Here is a 26,960-nt window from a genome sequence, read left to right as displayed (position 1 = left end):
TTACAATGAGTACCTTTAATCTCCACTCTCTTGTGATGTGGCACACACCAGTTAACAAAAGCAAAGTATACAAAATAACACGATGGCACAAGTTCTTTATATGCGCTAACCCTGCTGTATTAAAGATTCATTCATTTTGTGAATGAAAAGGTGAAATGTTCAGTCTGCCTGCTGCTGTCAGCCAGCATGGAGGAGATGGAAGGAGACAGGAGGGGGATAACCTTATCTGCTAATGCCATGTAATTCAAGACGGTGCCCCACGATGCATGCGCACTAGCTCATTCATGGCACATGCTCTCTCTCAAAAAAAAAAGAAGCTCAATGCACAAACACGAATACCGAAAAGGATATCAGATCATATATATATATATATATATATATAGCCTTAATTTAGATACACAAACGTATAGACAGCATAGCCAGCATACTGTACAAAGTTATTTTTGGGAACTTGCATTCATTTCAGCTTTGCACCGATTCAGTTTCACAAGCTAAGGCTGAAGTCAAAGGTAAGAATGATGAGTAAAATCTCAGCTACTAAGACAGAAACTGCCTGAAATGTGTATTTTAGTGGTTCATTTGGGCTCTTCATAGCTTTAAGCAGAGGCTTTATGATCTTTAGATAAGCTTTAAATTTAGAAATGCAAGTTTTGTGATCCAGTAGGAGCAGTACCACAGCAGGAAGCATGGTCTGATTACTGTATGTAGACTATGATGCTACAGTGTGCTAAACTTTGTGAGTTGTATATGAGCAGATTTGTTTTCTCTACTTTCAGTCCCTGCTCTGAGTTATACGTTTAGTGGTTTTATATAAGATCTGACACAGATCCTTTGCAGTGTTTAAGTTTTGACCTGAATACATGTTTAAGTTTATTTCATTAGCCACAATAAGTCTAAATGTTCCTCTGATTTTTCACAGAAAACAGGTTTACATTTTAAAACCCTTATATAGTAAGAGTGTGGACATTTTCACCATAAAATTTGTTGTGCGACACATTTTAGTGTTTGCAAACATTGTTTATCAAACAATAAATGTTTTCTCATGCTCTTCAGGAAGAAAAATAGGGTCTGCTCCTTTTTTGGTAGGCGGCATGCAGATCGGCTCGTAGTCTGCGGAGTTGACGTACAGACTCCGCCTACTTCGTGCGCCGTTAAATGCGTCGGTCTATAAATGATGCGAAAACACAGTTTTCTTACGTTAGAGCTAATCCAATCAGAACGAGCCTAGTTGTTACCGTGGTTACCGCAACAGCTGCATTATGGGATGTACACATGGCAGCCTCCTGTGATGGAATTCACACAAACAGAGGGTTTTCACGCCCGCAAATGTTGAGATTTTAAGATTTGCAGATGAACTTAAATTCCGTGAGAGACAGCGAGGACTCCGCGCGGACCGTGTGTGTGTTACTAATCTTTGAGTTTCACTTTTTAACCAAAACTAACCCGTCGGTGCTTCTTATCGAGCTTGTTTATTAACCAAACGTTAAATAAATCAGCGAAAACGGACACTCGGACAGTTATTTATGTGAGAGATTAAGGTCTGATATTTGCTAATGAAACTAATATGCTAATGGTTAACTAAGAAAATGTTTCATCTGCTCTGTACTGGATGGTATTTATTTATACAAGAATTTAGAATCATTGGACGTTTCTTTGTGTCTAACAGCCTTAAAAATGGCACTAAATCAGTCAGTTTTAGAGTTGTTGGTGTGGTAGTAGCTGAGACTGAGTGCTAACATATTGTGTAAAATCTTGTCATTAAATAAGTGAAGTTCCTAATAAAACTTTCAAGAAAAAAACAAAAAAAAACTCAGTTTATAGATCTGCAAATGATTATTCTTTTGGACCAACCCCATTTATGACATCTGCCACAACCAGCTGATGTTAGAAAATACAAAAATGGCTATAACTTAGTCATTTTTTTCAGTTATTGAGCTAAAATTTAGCATAGTAGTAGCTGAGAGTCATTCATAACGTGTAATCCATTGTGCAAATCTTTCCTCGAAGCTTTAGTGTGTCTATAAGCAAAATATGTCATGTACATCTGGGTGGATTTTAATTAAACTTTCAGAAATAAATGATAAGATATACATCTGCAAGTAAGTAACTTTTGGATTTAGTCCAATTTAAGATGGCTTCCACATTACCCAACACAAAAGTGTCTACAGCTTAATTATTTTTGCAGGTATTGAGCTAAAATTTCATGTGGTAGTAGCTGAAAGTCACTCACAACACATACTCTGAGTGTTATTTCTCACATTGTTGCATCAGATTGCACAACATTTTCAAGGCATACATTTAATTCTTAGGAACAGGCAACTTCTAGAATGTGTTAAGCAAAAAAAAAAAAGATTAGCTAAGAGTAGCTACTTTCCAAAAGCAAACTATTGTATGAAAACTGAATAAACAAAAGGTTTGGTTATTTTACAGTAGAAAGATATTAGAGACAAGAGTAGCATTTTAAATGAAAGATTTACAGAAGCTTTCAAAACAGACGTGTTCATTCTACGTTATCAAGTCAAAAAAAGTCAACATCAGCTCAACAGAAAATATGTGAAACCACAAAAGTGTTTTTTTCCCACTCAAATTTAACAGTTTATTAAACTTGACCTCTCATGGATCTTGTTGTGTCCTGTATCCTCAGGTTTAGGTAACACAGGTTGACTTGTTGGAAGCACAAACAGCCACCATGCCCGGTGAGGATAAACCACCACCACAGACCCGCCACAGGAAGAAGAGCAAGAAGTCCCGCTCCAAAGGAAAGAGTCCTGGTGGGAGTCCCATTGCCCACCTTGGGGACTCCTCAGATGCACAAGATGACCTCTTATTACCCCCAACCCTTCAGCCTTCTCCTAAAAAGGTGGCAGAGAAGAGACCTAAAGTGTCTGTTGCCAAGGTGGAGGAGGAGTCGTCCGTAGCGATCTGTCTTCAGGTGCTTTTCCCCTACCTGCTGGCTGGGATGGGCATGGTGATGGCCGGCATGGTGCTAGACGACGTACAGGTGAGTTCATCAATATTCTCACTGCCTGGTGCTTTGCCTTTTCATTCTGTGTCCATCTCCACAAGTCAACTTCTGTCTCCAGCTCAGGCTTTAATTTCTGAATGATAAAAATGATCAGTTTAACACTGAATTGATTAAAAAAATAAGCACACTGGCTTTTTTAAAAGTGTTATCACTCACTCACACAAGGAACTACAGTATTTTCTCTGGAAAGTAGACTTTTTAATTAGTATGGCTTTCTCAGAAAGATTTTAAAATATTTTTTAATTGATTGCAAATAAAACCCACGCTGAGATGCTAAACTACAACTTGCCATGCAGATGGATGAAATGCTTGTCTGGGTTTTAAAACTTCTACGTATCCTGTTTTAGACTGTAAAGAGAAAAAAAAAGCTTTAATTTCAGTGGGAAAGTGCTTTAGTTTAATACAACAAATGACTCTGTCTTGAGCTCCAATGTAGCCAAAACTGACTGTATCCTTTGCAGAAACTTGTCTTTTCTTCCATATTTTCTCACCCTGAAGTTTTAACACTGGACAAAAGAGACTGAATTTAAAAACCAGCTTAAACAGGTTTCTCTTGATTTTATTTCTTATTTGTTTATTATTAGTCTGTTGTAAAATGAACTTTACTCTTTGACTGTTAAACCCTTCGGACTGAACCAAACGAAGCCGACACGCAGCGGGTTCAGTGTGTGCTCCCAGACAGCCTGCAGCACTGAGGAGGCAGTGAGGGAGTGAAGTCCAGCGCAGTGGTTTCTGATACATGAGCTGTTCTTTTCCAGGCATCACTGTAACTTTGTTACGACTTCTGCATCTACAGTTTCTCTCCACTGTGTCTCTGAGCCTTCAACTCAGAGTGGCAACAAAGAGCGAGAACATTGCTAAAGAAGCTGAGCTGCTGAAGAAGCAAATTACAACGATTCAACTACGGCTACATCAGTTACATCGCCTGTCATGATGAGCTGAGGAGTAATCACTCATTTGAGAAATGTTTGGTTGTCATTCCAATCCTGTACCGAGCTTCATTAGTAAATCAGTGAAAAACACAAAGTGGTTAGAACACAAACATAAGCTTAAACCTGTTAACTCTTCTCTTATAAATTGTAAGAAAACATCATAAAAAGCCCTTGTCATAACAAAAAAAAGCTTGTTTTTTTAAACCCAACAATCTCACAATGCAAAGAAATGAAAACCTATGGACAATAAGTACATAAGAAAGTAAAGTTCATTTATGTACAGCGAAACTTTTCAAAGATAAAATCACAAAATGCTTCACAATAAAATACAAACCCATACAGCTGACTGGACAGCTGAGTTTCCAGTAACAGCTGTTACTGGATTTGTGGGACCATTCTACAGTATTGTTGCATTTTGTCATAGTAGAAAAAAGGGCTCCATCTATTTATAGTTCAGCCACTGATTTATTTTGTCTCAACTGATGTGAAAACTGGTCCAAGTGGTACAGACTTGTTTGTTTACTGTTTACTGCAGTGTGTAGCAAAAGAAATCAGATTGGGGAAGAAAACAGTTCAAATAATGCCAGCTTTAGTGTCGTTACATTTAAAATTCAAATGGGATGCATATTTTAGAACCATAATGCCGGTCTTTGTCTGACTGCTGTGAAGGAAAGATTGTCATTTTGTGGCAGTAAATGCAGGACAGAACTAGATGTTGTAATCTGCACGTTGTGTCAGCCTCTCATTCTTTACACAAACAGGAAATATCACAGCTAAGACTTTAGGACTGTCAAGGTGAATAATTCATTGTGTTTGAGTGATTTCAAATATTGATGGTTAATAACTTATCGGCCACAGCCTGTGGTAAGAATGTTTGCAGGAGAATAATAACATCTGTGTGGGTTTTTGTGTAGAGGTAATAGTCTGTGTGTTTTTTTTAGTTTGATGTGGACTGTGTGGGTGGGGGGGTGGTGGGGGGGCTTGTCGTGTCTTCATCCAGTGCCAGGCGTCCTTATCATTTGGCCTGCAGCCAGCTGAGCTGAAGGAAAATCCGACACACTGCTGTCTGGTTTATAATACGCTGTATCCTCTGTTTTTCCTTCTCTGTCCTACGCCAATCATACGTTACTCATCAGTTTTTCTCCCAGTCTCCAGAGTAGAGCATTTCTTACGCTCCTGTGCGGATTGATGATGATTAGTAATGAGTCTGGCCGAGATTGGTCTCCCAAAGCGTAGGGGACACAAAAGGACACGCGCCAGTCTAAATGGAAACGAGATAAAGACAAAAAGCTACTCCGTCACCATTAGGATTGTCACTGCCAGCACCGATAGTTGCTTTTCTTGTCTAAAGAGCCACCTCCTGTTTTCATATCTGTAACATCCCACCTATGTCAGCTGGCTTTTTTAGTTTTAGAGCTCAGTGGTTTCATTTTTTTTTATCTCATTGCAGTTTTAGAATCTTGCTCTGTAGCCATAAAAACATGTATTGGATTTTAATAGACTACTAAACACTAGACTAGATCATCACATTAATATAAATGTAATGTGTTCTATAAACTATAATGGAGGTCATAAAATGTGGTTTAAAGATGTCCTTTGTTGGAAAGACACCTAGAAACTTTAGGTGATAAATGCTGTGAAGGGTTGAAACAAAAAAAAAGGTGGTATTAAAGTGTAACAGGAGACGTGGAGTATTGGAAGACCAAAGAGTCTTTTACTGCTGTAATCTTTCATATGAGTGAGTCAAGGGAGTGCCTCTGGAAGAGAAGAAGAAAAATTATTAAGTTATTTTGGTAACCTGGTTACGATGATAACATTCTGTTTTTAATATGATTTGGAGCGATTTTCTTTTTGTGAGCTAAGAAGTTAGGATTACCAGATACTCTATGTTTCATTTGAACCATATCAGTCAAAGAGAATCATTACCAGTGGAAAAATCTGTTTCAATTATGTCAACTCAGTGAACAAGACCTGCTCATGAATTGTATCCACTCAAAGGTTGGCTGATAATCTGAACTGTTGACTGGTTTTACTGTAATTCGCTGCCAACATTGTTACTTTTAGCTACAAGCTGCATTGAGGAAAGGTTTGTTGTTGGACTTCAGTGTCCTGACATTTATACAATGTGAGCAAACAGAGACAAATGTCTGAACAGTCAGTTCTTCATAAACAGATAAGCATAAACTGTTTCAACATTAAGAAACAGAAAGGTGTACAAAACTTCACCAGAATCAGCAAAAATATAGATTCTATGACTGTTTAACAAATTCTCACATACAGGCTTTGTGCTCCACCTCTTACAGTTTCCAAATGATCATGTTGTGGGTTTTTTCTCTCTGTTTGATTCTCCTATTATCCTTGTATCCTGGTGCAGCTTTTTTTTTCTTTCTTTTTTTCATTTGGTACAGGTTTCTGTCTTAAGCTTCTTGTGATTTGTTTAAAAATCTAAACCACCTAATAACCCTGGTGAGTTTTGGAGTAAAACCACATCTTTTCATCAGAACAAAGTTAGGCTACTTTGCCCATACTTTGTTTGGTCTTTTACATCTGAAAGTTTGATTTGAATGTACCCAAAATGTCTGACAGTTCTGACCAGAGTATTCAGGTCTCTGTTTTTGGTCCTAATCATATCAGGGTAAGATTTTTTAGCATACCTCCGAAGTTATCTTGAATATTCTTTAAAAGTAGAAAAAGAAACAAAAAGAAAAAGCTCTTTTTTATTTTAATCCATTAAGTTAGATCTTAATTAATGCTTTGATTTGTCAAACAAACTTCTTTTTCTCAAAGATACTTTATGAATAGATGATTATTACTGATTCAAATATTTAGTTTTCGGTTTATTTCAACATTGCTATGACCTGAAATGTCCTTTGGAATCAGTTTTAGTTCTGCTGAGTTGTTGAAATCAGGTCAGTATTTTATCGGGCAGTGAGTCTGCTTGTTTGCTTTGTTGGTGTCCCATGGAATGAGATAAATTACAAGAATGTGTAAGCAGGTGGGCAAGGGGGAGCGATGGAAGGAATAGATGAAGAGGAAGAATGAGTCACGATACAGAGAGGGAGATTAGAAAAAAGATGGATGAGAGAGGGACCTTCTGACGTAGGAGAGGGGGATGTCACATGGTGGGAGAGAGAGAGAGGAGAGAGAGAGAGGCGCCGCAAAATATAGCATGAAGGAGATTGTGGACAAGAAGCCAGTCATTTCCCTGGAGTTTGTACGGTGCAGACAGTCCTGACTCTTTTCCTGCTACGTCACAGCAGAGCTGAGCTGAGGGAGCAGGACTACCCTGATGCTGACAGGCTCCCTGAAGCCGGCTGCTGCATCTCCTCAGTGACTCTGTGGCTCATTTTGTTTTTCTTTTTCCACCTTGATTGTCAGCTTGCCAAACAAGACACTGGACTGGAATCGCAAAGACAAGAGAGCTTCCTGCTGTTTGTAACTTTCAGAACCTTTTGGACTGTTTGGACTTGAGTTGTCACATCAACACATTGCTGTTGCAGGATACAGGATAAGCTGGAGTGACTTTCAGGCTGGATAAGATGGATTTAGGATGGCATCCAATAAGTTCTTCTCTCAGCTGAAAGGACTGAACCTAAAGAGATTCAGGAGCAACAAGAGCTCCCTCAGACCTGGCCGGCACATATGTGGATCTTCTTAGTAATCTGTTTCTTAAGTTATTTAGTACATGTGCCTTTTTGAGGAAAGATGGGGATACTGACTGCAGATTTTTAGTACCTGCGCATGTTCAACATCATGACCTATAAATGAGAAATCGTGTTAATGAATGTGTTTCCCAGCAGAGCTGACAAATACATACCTCATCACTGCTGACTCACTACGCAGCCAAGAATGCCTCAGTTCCCTGCTCTAAATTTAGATTTGAAGTTTCTAACTTTGATTCTGCCTGGACAAAAGGATCACTAATCTGGGAGGAATGGAAATGGGACAAATGTTTTGACTTCTGAAATCACAGCAGCAGTTAATTTCAGTTTTGTTTATTAATTTCGTGAAAACCGTTTAGACTAGAACAACTATTTTGCAATCAAGTTAATCAGGAGTGACCTTAGTGGCTGCTTGAAACCGATGCCCTTGGCCTGCTTTAGATCGAAGACACTGACTGGATCCTCTTCACCGTTCACCCTGCGTACATTTTTGGATTAGTGAAAGAAGACAAGTTCATTTGGACATACAGGAAGCTGATACTCTTCTCATGTTTTGGCTGGATTTTAGTTTACCATGGGGCACCTGTTGAAGTTCTTACAGTGACCTTTCAGCATGGTAGTGACCCGCCTGGAGCTGGAGCTCCGGTACCAGGGCAGGAAGCTGCGTGGTGTGACATGGAAGCTGACCCGGTCAGAACATGGGTTCCTACCAGAGAGTTCTTGGCTCATTGCGGCGCAGGTCATAGTGCCATACCTGATATCAGGACTTGGATTGGTCTCCGCTGGGATTGTAATGGATCTTATGCAAGTATGCAAATTTAAGAAAAAATGTTTTTTGTTTATTTGATTGTTTGTTTTTTGGGGTTTTTTGGTAATGATTGATACATGAGTGGAGGTAGTTTTTTGATCTTCAGTGCAGAAGCCAAACCTAGTCTATGTGCTTGAATAGAGAGAGGGCAGTTAGACTTTCTTTCTTGAATCCTAAACCTGTATAATGATATGAAAGGCTTCCTTAGCTTCGAACTGTTTTGATATTTGTAATTTTTAGACTGAAGAGGCCGTACATCAAATAAAATGTCTTCAAGAAACAAGTCCAGTCCTCTCTTATTCAAGCACTTTGAATTTTTCTATCCTTGATTTTTGAAAATCTATTTCAACATACAATGCTCAAGTTAAAGGTTTATGTTACTCTACCTGTCATGAGGTTTGTTGAGGTGCACAAATTATCTCTCTTTGTTTTAGGTAAAATATATATAATAATTTTTATTATCTGACAAGAGCATCCCAAATTTACCTGAGGTTAGTCCAACTTAGATGGAAATCACAGCTGCCTAAAATAATAATAACCATTGGTACACTTAGGGTTACAGGACTAAACTCACCCTAAAGTAAGATTAGAAAACTGTTTTCTTGTGGCAAACAAGAATATGAGCAAAAGATACATTTAACTTAACTTTGATTCTTCGCATGGAAGTTTGACTTGAGGCCGCTGTTTCGCCCTTGCTTCTCAAACCACACACCGCTACAGTTTCCTGTGCGTCCATCACAGAGCGAGTTGAGATGATCTGAGCGTATATTCAAGTAAAAACAAAAACAGCAGAATGAGACAAAATCAATAAAGCCTAATGTAAAAAACCCTAAAAGATGACGAAAATATATCTAATTATATTAACATTTGTGCTGACATTAGGAAAAATATTGTAAACCTTTTAAAGATTCTAAATTAAAACCATGTTGGCTTCTGGCACTCTGGTTTTAGCAGAAGTGGGCCATGTCCCAAGATAGACTCACTGTATGACAGCCGTCAGACCCTCCAGTTCAGAACCTGAGCAGAATGGGTATTAATACACACAAATGTGTGTGTATTAATACACACACATTTGTTTTACTGTTGGTGTTTATTGTTACCTAAACAGTTTAAGGGTCAGAAGGGTTGGTGAAAATCTTCAAACAAAAGATTGGGTCACTAAATTTACTTCTGTTGTGCAAATATAGAAAATTAGTGGACATAAATGAAAAGCTGAGGATACTATCTTAGTTGTTCAAGCAAGTATGTAGCTCGGCCACTGCAAAGTAATATTTCCTGTTATTTTATTCCATATTTTAGATCAAATGGTTTGCACAGTTTAGTCAAACTATGCACAGCCTCATTACTACTCATATAATTATAATATTTTAGTGATGTATTTTCTTTAAATACCAAGACAGTGACCACCATGTACATTAACCCATTATTGGTTAAGTCTGAAAGACCCAACATTGAACCCCCACCACACACACACACACACACCCTCCCCCCACAGGCTCTAAAGGAAGTAGTAACATGAAATATAAAGCTTTTAATGGCTTAACCCTTCTACTATTATAGTAAATCATTAACTCTGCCTTCATGTGTATCAATAATTAAGAGTTGTACATCTTACTCATTTTTATGGCATCTCTGTCATCTTTTTTAATCTATATTTTGCATCTAAACTTGAATCTATTTGCTAATTAATCATTTATCTTGGTGTTAATGTTTAGCCTTTGATATTGGTCGGACATTTAGCGTTTACTTCATGCTTTAACTTGGAACAAGAATTGCTTGGTAAAGGTTAGAATTCTCAAACATTTATGGCCACTTTTACTCTTTTTTTAATTGATTTTTCATTGGTCTCTAATGCATTTGATACATTTCCTTCCCTATTATCAATCAGTATATCCATCTGCAGCTGTATAAATTTGTTTATGATGCCATGTATGGAATAATTTGATTCTAATTTTCCTCCTTGTTAAAAAAAAAATCAGTTTTTTCAATTAAACATAAAATCTTTATTTCTGATTTGATTTCAAGCTGGAAAAAAAAACCCTCTCTTCACATGGAACCTTTTGGCTTTTTTTGAGTCAAAAATGTGTCATTTCCATGGAATCCCTCTTTTTTTTCTCTTGTTTTGTTCAAATTCTGTTCTGAGGATTACCCAGTATCCCTCTCTGTTTCAACATTTGTGATAGCCGACAAACTATCATCTTGCCTGTTTATGTTTGAACAGGAAGTGGGTAATTTAGAAGCTCTTTATGGCCTTAGTTTTACTGTCTGTTATTGCCCAGAAAAACACAGAGGAAATTGCACTATTTTGTTCTATAATCTATCCAACCTCAGAGATTTTTGAACAGTGCTAATAAAAATATAACATCATGGTAATATGACTCGGGTCATACAAAAGAGTGGTACATATAATTTGATAATGATATTGTCAGTGTTAAAACCCCGAGCAGATGTTGTAGTTTCACATGATAAACTTTCTGCTTGTCTTTAACCAACTAAGACACAGATTAAAGCAGCTGAATGTGCTGTTTTTTATGTTATGGCAGCCACAGTTGTTGCAGAAATTAATCATTTGAAGTTCATGCAAGGGTACATTCTCTGAAAGAACAACAGATTCAGCTGTATGTGCAGGTTTTCTGGATAAATTAGTTCATGTTCTTGCAGGGCCAACACACTGTATAGGTCTTATATTATATTTTAAATTCAAGTGTTTCTGTTCATCATAGTCTCTTATTTTTGCTGCCATATATCAGTATTTTCTCACTTGTCTTTCTTTGCCTTCTTCACCTCACAGTCCTTTTTTTATATGAACATTATTTAAAGATTTAAACTATCTTGGACCTGTCAGCAGGCGCTTCAGCCAGAAAGCAGGAGGCTGACTGAATTATAATACTCCTAAACCCTCTGACCCTTAGCAATACGACAGAGTGCTGAAAAGTAGAAAGTAGGCTACTGGGTTAGTCTAGAATAAGTAATTATTTTATTTAAGTGCATTAAGGAGAGAGGGGAGAGGGGTTCAGAGGGATGTGATGACACTTACAGGCTTCTTCAGAGCGTAAATGTGTTGATTTAACTTTCTTTATGCTTTTCTGTTCCGTTCTGCAGCTGTTTAATCTTTAATGTCTCGTGTGTTTTCCAGCACTGGGAGGTGTTCAAGGTGATAACAGAGGTTTTTATTCTGGTTCCTGCTCTGGTCGGACTCAAAGGAAACCTGGAGATGACGTTAGCTGCTCGGCTCTCTACTGCTGTAAGAAAACATTTTGATGGCAGCCAAAAAAGTATCGGTGCAATTTCCTCCTATTATGACCTATTATTTTTGCATATGCTCACACATACAAACTGCACTGTGTTGGCTCAAAAAGGGTCTTCTTTAAAGACTGATTGTCTCAAACAAAGTTAAGAATAAACTTGTTAAATCAAATCTAGACTTTTAAAGTTCTCATGCTTTTATATTTAGTAATTACTCTCTACTACTAAAACATGCAAAGCTGAGCTGACATGATTATCCTGAAGCAATATAAGCTGGTTGGTAATTTTGCAGAACTTTTGCCAGTGCTGAAGAAAATCACCATATTAAATGACATTAAAGGGATAGTTTGATTGTTTTAAAGTAGGGTTATGTGGTAGTGTGTAGAATCAGGGAGGATTTCTCACAGGGAAGCAAGGTAACCATTAAATCAAAGCAGGACAGTTTGAAACAATTTCTACCATCTAAAACGGTTTGAGTGAGTGTCATATTAAATATCCTTGTTGTTGTTTTTTTCACTTCATCTATCTTCTGATCAGATGAGTCTATGGTCTCTTAAAAACATCAGTAGTTCTTTTTTTTCTGCTTTTTCATTCACTTACTTATGTTGCTTTCTAGTTGCTGTGTTAGGATTACAATTGTGGGTCGAGACTAGTTTTATTTTACTCACCTTCCTCATCTTCTATCTGTGGGATCTCTGTGCTTTTAGGCCAACACAGGTCAGATGGATGACCCTGACAAACAGTGGACGATGGTGTGCAGCAATCTGGCCCTGATTCAGGTAACGATGGAGACAGATGTGTGCAGCTGTGGAGCTTCACGGGCTGCTCAGGATTTAAACTGAGCTATAAATACATCCAGTCTTTGAATTATTTACAACTAAAGTGGAAATTCACAGTGCATTTAGGTGTGTACTACGTATAGTAATGCATGTTTGCTACATATATTAAGTGTTGTTATAAGATTTTATATAAAAAAAAACAAATCTAAAGATAACTTGTAGCAGACTTGAATGAATTAAGTTCAAGATGTACTTCATAGCTGAGGCAGTATTTCTGTTACAAATAAAATTACTTACTTGCTCAATAGTTCTATTTCGTATAGGCTTCGCCCTTTAAGGCTATCACTAGTGGGTTTATCCCTTCGCGCACCTGTTGTTTGTAAAGAATAGCAAATATATTTGCTAAATACTGGGATTACAAATTATTTCTTGAGGTCATTTTTAGACAAAGCAGCCCAACAATACAACTCCATCTAAAAGAAAAATAAACTTTCCATTTGATCATAAGACAGATCTCTTGTCTTATGATTAATGAGTACTAAATGACTTTCAAGTTATTCATTTTTTTGTTTGTTTGTTTACAGTTTATAAAATAAATGATTCCTCCTTGCATCAGCATCCCTGTTCAGTCGTAACATCCACTGATGCCGTGTATTTTTACGCAGCTCTGTCTCATCCCGCAGGTTCAGGCCACGGTGGTGGGCTTCCTCGCAGCTGTGGCAGCCATTTGTTTAGGTGCAATTTCTCGAGGAGGTGTCGAGCTGGATCAGGCAGCTGTTCTGTGTGCCAGCAGCATCACCACTGCCTTCGTAGCGGCTCTGTCCTTAGGTATGACCGGCTGATTTTAGTCAGCTTGTCTTAAACTTCACAAAAATGTCTCACTTAAAAAGAACAAATTAGACTTTTTTTTTTTAAACTTAGAAAAAAACACCACCATGTTGTTTTGACTTTAAAATTTCACTCAGAAAGGCTCTAATTAACAGCAAATTATCTTCAGTAGGTAAATATTGAACTTGCTCTATCAGTAATTTGTTCAGTGTTTTATATCCCAGTTTTTTATTTTTCCCTGTAAATGCATCACTGAGAAAAGCCAACACAAAAACAATGTTTTTATCAATTAAAATTAGCCTAAACTCCTAAATACAAGTTCTTAATGTTAGACTCTAACCCAGAGAAGAACATTGAGACATTAACTATCTGTTGTCCATTATATTAGTCAGCATTTGTCTCTGCCTCGAGTGGTTTTAATTACCTGGGTGGGGACAACATTGATTTTAAAAGACATTAAAACTGTAAAAAGTACTAGCAGTTCAATATACTTTAATGTTGCTGACCAGGAATAATAAACAGTGACAGTTTTATACATAAAAAGTATCCAAAAAGTTCTGTCGTAAAACTAAAAGCACCTAAAGTCGGATTGGATTTATACTCTGAGGATCAGACGTGGTTTAAACCGTAAAACTTAACTTAACCAAAGATGGAATGCTGAACAAATATTACTAAATTCAGCCTTTAAGTATATGAAACAAACATTCTGTTATTGTTCTGATCCAGTTAGTTCAGTTTATGTGTAAAGAAATTTAATAAAAGTAAAATAATTCTGACTTTTCATTTTCATTTCTCTACATGAAATCATGCAGAATTTAGGCTTTTCCCCCAAAAGCACTCAGTGCTCCCATATAATTACTGCAGTATCCACAAATAGTTTTAAAATAATGTTTTAATGTTAAGGTGAGATTATTGTGTGGTCATACAGTTAGATTTTTTATTGTTCTGAACAGTTTTCTTGGAACAGACAGTCTGTCGTTACTTTGCCATTTTCCTTTTAAAGTCATAGATGATTTATTACACCTTGTTATTTTTTTTTCTTGCGGCCTTTCACTCTTTGGCTGGTTGTTAAAATCTCTTCTTATTGAAAACACATTGTCACTGGGAGCTTCCTTCTTGTAAAGCACGATGAAAGCTCTCACAGAAGGCAGTAAATCTTCTCTCTGCTTTCTTTTAACCCTGATTGAAATTGGCAACTTATTTCTTTGTTTTCATTATCTCAAGCTAATCGTTTCAGCCTTTCCTCATTCTCCTGTGTCATTGCTCCATGCTGCCCCTGTAGGCCTGGTGATGATTGGAGTGATCATCGGCTCCAGGAAGGTGGGGATCAACCCTGACAATGTGGCCACCCCCATCGCTGCCAGTCTGGGGGATTTAATCACCCTGTCTCTTCTGGCCGGGGTCAGCAGCACACTTTATGAATATATAGGTAAGAAACACAACAAAGAAGAACCACTAGTTTGGAAAAAAGAAATATTCTGTCTGTAAGAAGTGGTTTATGTCAGATCAGCCCACAAGATGGCAGCAAAAATCAGGTTTATTTATTAAAGCAGCTCCTCTTGATCATTTTGTGCTTGTTATTCAGAATGTCACTGGAAATTAACTTTTTATTTAATTGAAATGCCCTTTAGCGTTTCTGGAGTTGCACAGTTCATCTGTTTCTGAGCATGTCTTTTTCAGTGTACCACATAATGACACAGTATGTCAGAGGTCTCATCTTTCATGTCTAAACGTTTATAATACTTACACACGAGATTCACGTGTAGCAGAAACTTGTCACATTGTTTTAAACTGGCCTAAACATTCATAGCTTAGGCTGTACACGAGTCCTATACAGCCACAGCTGGGAGCAGCTTTGACCCCAACTACAGAAAATGTATAACAAAAAGCACTTTATGAGTGTGTGTGTGTGTGTGTGTGTGAATGAGTCGTAACCTGGAGAGGTTACAAAGATTATATATGTGTGAACCCGCCTTGAAAAGTAAAAGAAACTCATTTAAAATAAATAATGTATAGGAGCTTTGTCTGTAGTATACTCATTGAATAAAAACTATTAATTTGTAAAGTGTTTAATGGTGAATGCATTGAGTAAAATACTATTTACATTGTTTTATGTGACCACGGCTCTTAGAGCTGGTTTGTTTGGTCCTGATGACGTGCTGCTTCTTTATCAGTCTCTATCTTTTCTCTTATAATGTTTTTAAATAGTTTGATGTGTGTTTCCTTTCCCTCAGACATTTGGTACCTGTCCCCCGCTGTGTGCCTGCTCTTCTTAGCTCTGATCCCGGTCTGGGTGATGGTGGCCCGACGGAGTCCTCAGATCAGAGAGGTCCTCCGCTCGGGGTGGCAGCCTGTTATAGTAGCCATGTCCATTAGCAGGTACACACTGAAATCAATGATCTGAATTTCTCTGATTACTAATAACCTAATTCATTCAGAAAAATGACTCACACCCAGCTGGGCTGACCTGCAGGTGATGGGGAACGACAGTGATGCAGTTTGTGCTGCTTTCACGCCTTTGTTTCCTAAATGCTAAGCACCTCTGTTTACCATGACTTTACCATTTGTTTTTGATTTCACCAATCAAATCGCTTTTATAAACTCTTGATGATTAGGACATTTACAGAACATATGGTGTATAAAGAGATGTTTAAACAATGTTTAGGCAGTAAATGTTTGCTCTTCTGGTTCTCTCTGGGGTTTTCAAGTTTTGGAGGCCTTATACTGGACAGGACAGTGAGTGATCCCAACTTCGAAGGGATGGCTGTCTTCACGCCTGTCATTAATGGTAAGCTGATCCGTTTTGATCACCTGCTGCTGAAAGCAGAAATGATCCTGTTTTTACCCATGTGTGTGTGTGCTTCTTTGTCTGTTTAATAAGCAAAATATCTCATGACCCAGTGGACAGATTTTAATGAAACTCTCTGTAAGTAGTCACTAGATGTACATCTACAGCTGATTAGGTTTTGGAGTCAGTGCAATTTAAGATGGCCACCACAGCTAAGCAACCCGAACAAACACAGAAATGATGCAACTTTTTAAAAAAATACTGAGATAAAGTTTGGTGTGGTAGTACCTGAGTTTGATCCCCGACATGTATTCTGAGCACTAATTGATCAACAAGAACTGTTCTTAAAACTTTGCCATTAACTATTAAAGTCAACGCTGCCTGTCTGTTAGTAAAATATGTCATGAACCAGTGGACAGAGTTTAATGAAACTCTAAAACTGTGGTCTGAAAGTTGGTGGGTGATATGCATTCCTTCAAAGAATGCCAGGCCTTTAGTAATTCTACAACCATCTCTGCTTTTACTTTCAGAGGGTTAGCTTTTTGAATCCTCATGATTTAGTTACTTCTGAAATAACAAGACTGATACTCCTCAACCTAATCCTGCCTTAAAGTCACAGAAATAACAGTTTGTGTGTTTTGTCTGATTCTGAGCAGCACATTAGTCTCTGATTTAAAGCCTGTTTCTCTGAGCTGACTGTTTCTTACTCATTATCCTCAGCAAAAAGCCAGACTAAATGAATTAACTTTCAGAATGCTCACATCTGTTGTCGTCTTTCTGTGTTGTGTTTTAAGATGCACAAACAAAAAATAATTAAAAAGCACAACATCAAGGAGCTGTAAGAAAAAAAAAAAACACAAAACCAGGAAACAAACATAAATTTGGTCATGTTGTGGTAAACCAGGAAAAAACAAGCTGCAGAAGACTGCTATTAAAATAAAACAAACTCAGATCAGCTTAAACAAAAAGGAAGAGATTTTTTTTTCTGATCAGACATTTATTTTGAAATTCTTCAGACTTGACAACAGATCTTTGTTGCACAGTTTGGAGCTCCAAAAACTATCATGGAACAGCCATACCAATGAGGCAAACGCTTCGAGGAGTCATTGGTTTGAACTCAGTTACCCTGCAATGATGCCCCAACTCAAGCATTTCCTTTTCTCCCCAAGTTGATTTAAATGGCTATTGTGAAATGAACTGAAACCAGCTGCTGTCTGGAAGGCAGAAAATACGTTGAAAATGTTACAAGATACTTTGGAAAATGTTTGGCTCCAATATTAAAGTGTACAAGAATTGAAGTTAATGGGCTGAAACTGGCAGAAGTGCCAGGATCTCCTGTGATGGAAGCTGCTGGAGCCTTTTGACAAGCATCAGCTTTTTTCTGATGAGCAGAGGCCGTGATGCGGGCCTTCACACTTCTCTGATGCATCGCTTTCAACTTCCATTACTTCTCTGCAGGACAAGTTGTACAAAGCTTCCCAAAATGTAGTCATTACTTCTACAGAAAACGCATCCCCGGTTGTGCATTTTGTTAAAAAAAAAGGACCAAAGTTACTAAGTTTAAAATCTCAGCTCAGAATATGAAGCCGTTAATGATGGAAGCAGAAAAAGGGGAATACCAGTTTTGCAGATTGAACTGATTTGAACTGATCCACCTCAAATTAGATTTAGATCAATTCTTTGATTTCTGCATGAGAAAGTCCCATTCAGCTGCAAAATCCGAGAGTTAAGCTTTCCCTCGGGGTTTGGAGTTGGGAATCACACGGAGACAGAAGTGGAGGTAAAAATGTGGTTTGGGTGTGAGGTGACTGAGAAGTGGACGGTGACCTGCTGCAGCTGACAGGCCTTTAATAACACGGACTCTCTCCTTCACCGTTACTCGTTTTGTTTCCTCATTTCTTCCTGCTGTTGCTCAATCCCACCTCTCGTTGCACCGCTCCGCTGAATTTAAAGTGTCAGTCTGGTTTGGATTTCCCATCTCTGCTCACAGGATTGCATGGAAACCCAATATAACATTTTACTTAAGAGCCTTCTCCATTTCACTGTCATATTTTTTGGGGGGTGGAGAATTGGAAAGGTGTTTGACGTGAATAAATTTGGCACAAACAGGCTTGTCAACAGCAAAATTAAAACGTCAGTTAAAAATATAGCAATGATGACCCAGACCATAATGAAATAATAAATTTAGTTATTTCGATTGCTTAAACTGTCTCGGGCGTGATTAAGTCTGAATAAATCAGAAAACAAGTGATTAGGCAGGAGGAGTTTGACAGAATGGTCTCACCCTGGCTGCAGGCAGCTGGAGTTTGTTTCTGTAAACATCTTGTTCCTCTTAATGCTTTCTAAAGTTTCAGGTCAAACTTTTCTGTTTGTGGCACTGTTCTTGTTTCTGCTGCTGACTCCAGAGACCAGCAGTTTGTTTGTGGCCTGAGTGACTTATTAAGACAGACGACTCGTTCTGTGATTAGTTTTCGGGTCCAAGCTCAGCTCAGACGAGTTGTTTTTGTGCCAAAACTGATCGAGAGTTACTGACTAGTATACAGATTTTATTTATTTTGTGTAGTACAGAACATGTCAGCTGATTATGATGTTTAAACAGACAAAATAATGTCTTTGCTGAGACTTTTTGAGCACCCTATAACTGCACCATTCACACTATTGTTTTTATATTTTAGGTTTTCTCCACATTTTTTGCACTAGTTTAACTATTCACTTATGAAAACATTCAGCTTGATTGGGAATGGTGTTTGTAACTTTTATACTCTCTGAATTATTTAACTTTATTTACAAAAATTTTCCCCTGAGAAAAACATTAACGCCTCTTCAAATCCTTCAAAACCTTTTTTTAAATAAAATCTGATTCTGCATCTTTGCTCTGTTTCTGTTTTCTTGCTCTTTTTAGGTTTTAGCTGTTGTTTTGCCAATTGTAGCTTTAAGTTACGAATTTACTATTTTAGCTGCTAATTGTTGCTTTAAGGTATGGTTGTGCTCATTTCAGCTTTTAGCTGCTATTTTGCTAATATTAGCTTTAACATTTACAACTCAGTTATAGCTTTTTAAACTAATTTAAGCCAAGTCATTCAATGCTCATCATTTTTATAGAAAATGCATGTTTTTTTTATTTTAATTTAGTCATAGATAAGTAAAAAAAATAATTAATGATGTAAAGTTTATTCTGTGGTTGGTGTTTGGTTATTATTCTTTTGTTTAAATATTAGTTTTCTATTATAAAGCTGAACTTTTTGTTGCACTACTCATTTTACTTTTTTAGTTTAGTATTTTTAGAATTTGAAAGTCAGATCTGACAGAATTTAGCCCTGTGAGTGACGTTTATTCTCCCTCCTTCCCTCCCGTGTGCAGGGGTGGGGGGTAACCTGGTGGCCATCCAGGCGAGCAGGATCTCAACTTACCTGCACTTCTGGAGTGTTCCAGGGGTGCTGCCCAACAAGATGAGCCAGCACTGGCCCAATCCCTGCATCACCTTCTTCTCCTCAGGTGTTCTAACCCTTCCTGACACGTTCAAACATGAAAGGAAAAAGGTTTTACCAAAGTGCTTGAATTCACATTTTTCACCTTGAACTGCTGTGTATTCGTAGTGCATGCAGCGACTTCACAAAACATTTGTCCCTGACACACATCTTTTATTTATTTTTTATGCTGTTATTTTTAATTTAGTGTCCTAAGCAGCTAAACTTTAGTTATATGACCTCAGGGAATATACTACAAAACAGTAATTGTGATTTATGCACCAGGCTCAGGTGAAAAGTGAGAATTTTTAGTGTCAAAGTGACTATTTGAGCCCAGACAGGTCACCGTGGTAACATGCTGAACTCAGGTTTATGATCAGAATTTCAGATTAAAAGGTTTGATGATCCTGGTGATTACCTAAACAGCCCTGATATGTTGTCAGGCAGAGAAACTATCTTTATTTAAACCATTTAACTGATGCCAAATAACTCATGGATGTTAACTAACCAACACAAAAACAACTTTATGCATTATTTAGACTCGGTTGTTGTAGCTATTTTCAAATCAACAAGTTGAATCACCAGATAATGTTTATTCAGTGAACTATTATCTGCAAAATGTATTTTATAATTGAATATTAATATTATGATTCATGGCCTCCTTTGTGCTGCCTGAGAAGGTTTGCAGTCTATGTTTGTGTGAGTTAATATAAAGTAGACGACGTGTTTTTAGAATTTGTCTACATGTGCAGGGACGTCTGTTCACAGTTGTAGATGCTGGATTTAACAAGATATATAAGAGAATATTCAGTAATACAGTTTTATTTGATTTTGTTAATGTCAATTTGCATTTATTATTATAGATCAGAGTCAGAGGAAAGTAAATTTGTATGGGAGTAAATAATTATAAGCTCTTTCTGTGCAACTTTTCCATCATTTCTCTCTTGGCCTAATTGGAGCAGTTATGTATTGTTTTGTTTTTTTTCTTTCCTGTAATGACTTCTATGTTCTCATTTCCTCTCTATTAATGGAAACTGCTTTTTTTAAACAAAATATCTGGGCAATTCTGCGCAGAAGAAATGGTAAATGATGTGTGTAAATGTTCCCAAAGCCTGAAAAAGAAAAGCCAGAATTTACAAATGAAACGAGCACCGTCATGCTCCCGGTTACATCTAAGTGGAGATTCTGGTTTTGTCAAGCTGACACAAAGAAAGCGCAGCTTTGTTAAACGGACCTCATACTTTACCACAATTAGAACCACAAAAAGGCTTTTTTGTCGTCTGGCAGAACCTGCCTTCTGTGAAACAAAAAAAAGAGTTTGTTTTTCTTACCAACCTCAGCAGACAACACCCAGTCTTCTTTGTGTCCTCCAGGGGTGAACTCCAAGTCGGCTCGGGTGCTGCTGATGCTGGTCATACCGGGTCACCTGGTCTTCCTGTACGCCATCTCTCTGCTGCAGGGAGACGAGGCGCCCATCACCGTAGCCTTCTCCGTCTGCTACCTGTGTGCTGCTCTGCTGCAGGTGAACCCACTCAGCTGCCTGCACACGTTCCATCACGGTGGTTCTGTTTGAGGGTTCCTCATGAACTCGCTGACCCTCAGTCGACCCTCAGTCGACCCTGACGTTCCTCAGCCAGTCTGATACAAACAGTGGAAAGGTTCTGGGCAGAGTGATGAAAATGGCCACTTGTTACCTAACTGTGAAAGAACCTGTGCCCGGGGTTGGTGTTTGAGCTGCCCTTCCAGATAATAATGTGTTTCATGTCTGTTCTTTCTAAATTTAACACGATCTAAGCTGTTTAAACACGTAGTTATTAACCAAACAGGAGCGGTGGAAGTCTGAGTTCATACTAACTGTCCGGTTTTTCTCCTGTTAGGTGTCTATCCTCCTTTATGTTGCCGACCTTATCGTCCGTTTGATGTGGAGAAGAAGTCTGGACCCCGACAACTTCTCCATCCCTTACCTGACTGCTCTGGGGGACCTGCTCGGCACCGGCTTCCTCGCCCTCTGTTTCCGCTGCGTCTCATTGGTTCAAAGTTTGGGTCTATGAATTTTTTCCCACTTAGCCCTGAACCTTGTTGCATTGCACCATTTTCTCCCTTTTTATGCAAAAAACAGTGTTTTTGATTGGACAAAAGAGCATTTTCTGATCTGTATCAGTGGGCCAGTTCATCCACGTTCAGCCTAAAAAAAAACAATCTTTTATTCGAGAGGAGAAGCATTCATTACAGAATACCGTAACTTAGAATACAATCATTCCTCCCTCACGTCTGCCAAGTCGTTTTTCTGCATTTAGTCTGTGTTTAAATTAGTTTGAGGAATGTTAAGTAACTTAGTCCTGCAGCAGGACAACATGACAGGAAGCCAGCTGTGTTTTATTGGTCTTTGCTATGAACTCTTAGTCTGTCTGTTGACATTTGTTTGAACTTGGGGATAAAAAACAATATTACAGTAACAATGTTTGAGTGGACTGCACTGTGCAAATATGCTGGAGGATATACAGGTCAAACATTCACTGGAACTTAATAAGTGAAGATTTAAGATGAAGCAGTTTCCATGCACATCAGATTACTACATGGGGATTTTTTTTCCATCTCAGAGTTTCCTCTATTCACTGAGAGAGTGAGTAGAATTCCACATTTTACATTAAAAATTATTCTAGATAAAAACACGGGCAGCCTGATTTATTGGGGAACATTAACTAATGTTTCAGAAAAACATAAAAAAAATAATAATAATATTCACATCAGAGGTGATTTTACAGGAAGGAACTTTCTGACTGTCAGAAATGTTTTTGTTGTTTGTGTCTGTTCGCACCCTGGCACCTCACGTGTCCCGTTCTGTAAACTGATGAGCTATTCTGTGGCTGACGCCAGTCTTTAGAAAGCAAAGAAGCTGATGGCGGATACCCCACACCGATACTTTTTTATAATGGTCAGCGTGTTTCATTTAACAAAACACAACAATAATTTCTTAATTAAATTAAAATTTGAATATTTAATGACCCTTAGAAGAACTTATACCCTTAAAAATAATACATAGAGAGCATTTTAGTTAAAAAAAAAAACTAAATTATGGGCTACAGGAAGCTGGTAGCAGCAATTACTGTTGGATCTTCATTTTCCTATTTAAGGAAAAGCCAAGCATGGCCCAGTAGTACCAATTTTATTGATTTATTTTTTTAAAGTGGCAAATATTGGCCAGTTAATCAGTCTGTTTCTAGTAAAATTAATAGTTTATTGTAATTAGTTCTAAAAAGGAAATGACACTAAAAACATCAGGTAAAATAATTCTTTTATGTTTCTGAAAATGGATATTAATTTCTTTTTTTTTTTCCAAGTTGGATGAGATTTTCAGCAGAAGTCTTGTTTGAACTCTAAATATGGAGGATGAAGCTAGCAGCCGCTGACCTGCCTGACCACGAGGAGCAGAAATCAAGCGATGACGAAGAGTTTCTAGGGTTGACTCAGTTGGTTTGTGGCTCAAATTTATTACAGGAAAGCACCAGGATTCACACTCAGACATGAAGCTGAGGTTTCTGGAAAGTGGTGCGAGAAAGAAAGGAGCTTCATTGAGCTGAAAAAGTGCTGCTAAACCATCAGCTGTTTCCTCTGCTGGCTGCAGCGGCTTATTCCAAATCCACGTGGTCACCGGCGATTTCTAATACGTCTCATTTGTTCTCAAGACAGAAAAGCTATTTTCTTCCACGTATTAGCTCCAATGAAAACAAGCTCAAGAGGCTTCGACTCTACGAGTTAAAATCACATTATTGTGCTTAAATTTCACAATTCGAGATCAGTTAAACAAATTTTTGTCTCCCTCTCCAAAAATGTCAAACACAAAACTAAAACTGCCAACAGAAATAATTTTGTCAAAGCGTGTAGCTGTTTGTTTTCGTTTCCCACACAGAGCTAACAGTTTAACCAGGGCGAAAAAAAAGGACTCGAGAACTTGAACAAATCAGCATCCCAGTTAGACATCTGAAGTTCAAATACCTGAACAGAGTTAAGTTCTGAATAAATACTCATTAAGACATAATGTTGCTAACTGCAGCATTTCTTTCTCCCCAGACAAACTTCAAACATTAACATCAGTCTCCTCCCAGCTGCTCAGAGAATACATTAAACTGCTGCGGGCACAGCTGCTTCCAGCATCTTAGTTTCTTACAAAACCATATCAGGTTTGTGGAATCCACGGTTGGTTTGAGTCAAACAAAAGAAGATAAAGATGATCATTTTCAACCAGATAGCAGTGACATGACTTTACAAACCATCTTTAAAAATGCAAAGCACTAAAATGGAAAAAAAGTAATAAAAGGTGTTAGATTCTTGGAACATGTTTATATAATTATACGTCTCACTTTGGGTTTCTGCTCCTATATTAGGCCTGCACCTGTAGCCACAAATTTTCCTTTTAATAACATATAATTGCTCAAATTAAAAGCAAACCATTAGATCACAGCAGGTAACAGGTTTTGTTTGTATGAGACACCTGAGCTCAGTGAGATGACAAACCTGCAGGATGTAGAAAAGAACTGATTCTCTGATAATCTAAAATGAAGAAAAAAATGGATTTAATGTTAAAACATGTAGCAGCTGAAGTGTTACCCAGTCAATGTGACAGACTAAAGATTTACATGAAGTACGTCGGTGTTACTTGAGTTCTGCTACAAGCCTTTATTGTGACAGTTAGATGTCTAACGAATTAGATGAAGTGCTGCAGTTTGTTTCACCGAACCTCACATGACGTCTGTATTTTACCTGTGACACTGTGAGGATTAGACCACACCTTAAAGTTTGGTACCAGCACACAACTGTCTGACAGCAGGGCTGAATGATAAAACCTAAATGAGTGCTCCTGTGTATTCATACCACCTCTGATTTTCTCCATCCCAGCCCCAACAATCATTAACCTGGAGACACCTGACTGACCACACGGCCAATAAGCTGAAGGTTTACTGTCACCTTGTTAGAAATGACAAAACAGGAAGCTTGTTTTCAGCACTAAATAAACAGATGTTGTACAGAATTCATGTTGTTACAGATTAAAAAACTGTTTTAGTTCCAAGATATTTAGTTTCTCTGCTGATATTTAGTATAATCTATATTTATGATATTCGATATTTAGTCAGCCTGCTGGCCCACAGTGATTGACTCACTTCTGTACACAATAATATGCAACTTTTAGAACCTCAGCATTGGCTTCATGTTTGCTTAACAGTATTAATTAGTACTTTTATAGCAAGCAAATTGTAACTACAAAGTCTCAGAATCATTACCAAACAGTTTTTACTTTTCAGTCTCATTTCATTAAAGTGATAAGAACTGATGACCTGTTTTGTTCTCCTTGTTTTCTTTGAAGGTTGAATTAAAACAAGGCTAAGATAAGCTAAGAATCAATATTTACAGTAAGAATGTATTTTATGGTTGAGCTAACTGCGAAGGTGTAATTAAAATGATGGGCATTCATTCTTTTTCTGCTTTATTTAGATCCACCTATTTTATGTACTGTCCTCTTCCTAAACGTTAAGATGGCAACATTATAATTCTAAACTGAAGGCTTTAAGATCTGCAGCCCACTGGGAAATATCAGGACAGAGAAATCTGTTCTGTCTAAAACAGACTGGGAGAAAGGAACACTAGCTAATTGCTGGACAGATACGGACATACTTATTAAAGTAGCATCCATTTTCTTATCAAACTTGGCCAAAAAAGTCCTAAAATGTTAGATTTTCACCTTTAAGACTTTGGTTTTTCATTCAGCCCTGTTTAATAAGAACAAAGAGTGTCATTGTTACATATTTGACTTGAACATTTGTAGTTTAAAGTTACCTTGAAATTGAAATGAATTTTAACTGGCGTCACTAAAATATTAGTCATGAACATGTGTAACAGTAAAAACTGTAAATGTTAAAGAAGTTGTTTCTGTAGTCCAACTTTGTACTGTACTGTAACGTTAACACTGCCACGTCATGAATTTAGGGCCTAAATTGTTGTTATTTTGTTGGTGGTGTGTTTGCTGTCACCTGAGCTTCCACACCTGGAATGTGTAATGTCTGAAATGTGAACAGTTCTATTTTAATAAAAACTAACCTTTACCTCTGCATCATCCTTTATATCAGCTCAAACCAAAGTTAGAGCCATGGCCGTGTCACTATTCTTACTGCCGTTAAGTACAGATCAAAAAGAAATTACAAATGCTAGGTTTCAAAAATTTGGATAAAATTTGCAAAGAACTTTGCATGTTGTCATTTATGTAACGTGACAAATATGATAAACGTGTTTCTATGTGGATTTTACTAACTTTGCTCTTTCCATTGCTGTTGGGTGACAGATGAAAAAAAATGGTTTGATTGTATTTATTTGAAATGAAGGATTTAAATGAGGAGCTACTGTGAATCAAAACGCCTGAAAATCTCCGGAAACTGGCAGCATTCCAGCGCCGCTGCCACCCGAGGATGAAAACGTGTGCAGCCAACAGTGGAACCCGTTGATGCCAGACTTGGAAAATCCTTAAGTGTCCAAAGATGAGAGTAATCCCAGCTGTGCAAACACAACTTTACCAAACACAAGTCCTCTGGATGAGATGTTCCACCTCCCCGAAACCAACTGGGAGACTACAAGTTGAGCTGAATCCTCATTCCTCCTTCCTCCATATGGTAAAAGATTTAGAAGTCAGTCATTTTACTGGCTGGACCGCAGCAGCATAAACACCAGCTAAATGTAAAGTTCTACAGCCTCCAACGTGTAGAGAACCAGGAGGAACAAACTGCATTATTCTTCACAAACTTCTGTTTTTACTTTCGTTCATTCACGTAAATATTTTTTGATTTCCTTTTGGAAAGCTGCAGGAAGTTTCGACTAATCCCCCTGATACAGACTGACTGTACGACCAATTTTCTTTGTAGTGAAGATTCTATAATGGCATGGTTGTGTCAAACGCTAACAAGTACATGAACACACAACAACAATTCAAGAAACGCACACGCACAAACACAGCAGTAGTTGTGTAAAAGATCAGAGACACAGTTATGACAGCAAAAAACTAAATAAGTCAACAGCTTTGAAGACAAACAACCGGTTCTGTTCAAGAATAAAACCATTTTATTTACTTGACTTCATATTATGAAGATCATTAGATTCTTTACAGTCAGGGAGCAGTAGGCCAAAATGTGCCGTAAGTGCAGTAAACTACTATTAGCTTGGTTACTTTTCTTTATGTAAAAGGTAAATTTTAATACTCATCCATCATTTCTGTGGTAGCAGCTGACTCACTCTAATTTCTGTTTCTGTCACACTCACGGATTTACTTATTCCCGTTCTCTGTGCCACATAAGAGAATTATTAGTACACTGACCTGAAAATATATTTGTAGAAATGTAATTTTTCATACAGATGTTTACAAACCAACATGGCGTTTCTTTG

At 37.7% G+C, this 26,960-nt stretch overlaps 1 protein-coding gene and 1 long non-coding RNA gene across 6 annotated transcripts; one reads left to right on the top strand and one right to left on the bottom strand.

The window, feature by feature from the left end:
• On the top strand, nucleotides 1-25,633 carry LOC108233090 (solute carrier family 41 member 3-like). Of its 5 annotated transcripts, none has more exons than XM_017411289.3 (11): nucleotides 1-509; nucleotides 2,645-3,001; nucleotides 11,564-11,671; nucleotides 12,381-12,452; nucleotides 13,136-13,280; nucleotides 14,563-14,709; nucleotides 15,515-15,659; nucleotides 15,989-16,068; nucleotides 19,429-19,563; nucleotides 20,909-21,057; nucleotides 21,413-25,633. In XM_017411289.3, exons 2-11 carry the CDS (start codon nucleotides 2,690-2,692, stop codon nucleotides 21,584-21,586), a joined length of 1,467 nt encoding a protein of 488 aa, XP_017266778.1. In that variant the 5' UTR covers nucleotides 1-509; nucleotides 2,645-2,689; the 3' UTR covers nucleotides 21,587-25,633. The 5 variants fall into 5 exon arrangements, with proteins under 5 accessions (XP_017266778.1, XP_037832945.1, XP_037832943.1 ...); XM_037977017.1 differs by having other exon boundaries at nucleotides 1-1,365; XM_037977015.1 differs by having other exon boundaries at nucleotides 1-1,397.
• Nucleotides 2,770-8,107, bottom strand: LOC119617281. Its single transcript, XR_005233506.1, has 3 exons — nucleotides 8,020-8,107; nucleotides 2,948-3,098; nucleotides 2,770-2,852 (listed from the first exon to the last, which is right to left on the bottom strand). It is a non-coding gene; the product is annotated as an uncharacterized LOC119617281 (long non-coding RNA).
• Nucleotides 25,634-26,960: the final 1,327 nt, after the last annotated feature.

The sequence above is a fragment of the Kryptolebias marmoratus genome, linkage group LG8 (genome assembly GCF_001649575.2).
Source record: "Kryptolebias marmoratus isolate JLee-2015 linkage group LG8, ASM164957v2, whole genome shotgun sequence".
Taxonomy (NCBI): domain Eukaryota; kingdom Metazoa; phylum Chordata; class Actinopteri; order Cyprinodontiformes; family Rivulidae; genus Kryptolebias; species Kryptolebias marmoratus.
Note: the sequence above shows the minus strand (reverse complement) of the source record. Positions and strands in the feature narration are given on the sequence as shown.

Excerpts from the sequence above, each read along its gene's own strand:
- LOC108233090 (XM_017411289.3), top strand. The coding sequence starts at position 2,690 with ATGCCCGGTGAGGATAAACCACCACCACAGACCCGCCACAGGAAGAAG. Across the intron at positions 13,281-14,562 it reads CGTAGCGGCTCTGTCCTTAG|GCCTGGTGATGATTGGAGTG; the intron begins GTATGACCGGCT and ends CTGCCCCTGTAG. Across the intron at positions 16,069-19,428 it reads CTTCACGCCTGTCATTAATG|GGGTGGGGGGTAACCTGGTG; the intron begins GTAAGCTGATCC and ends TCCCGTGTGCAG.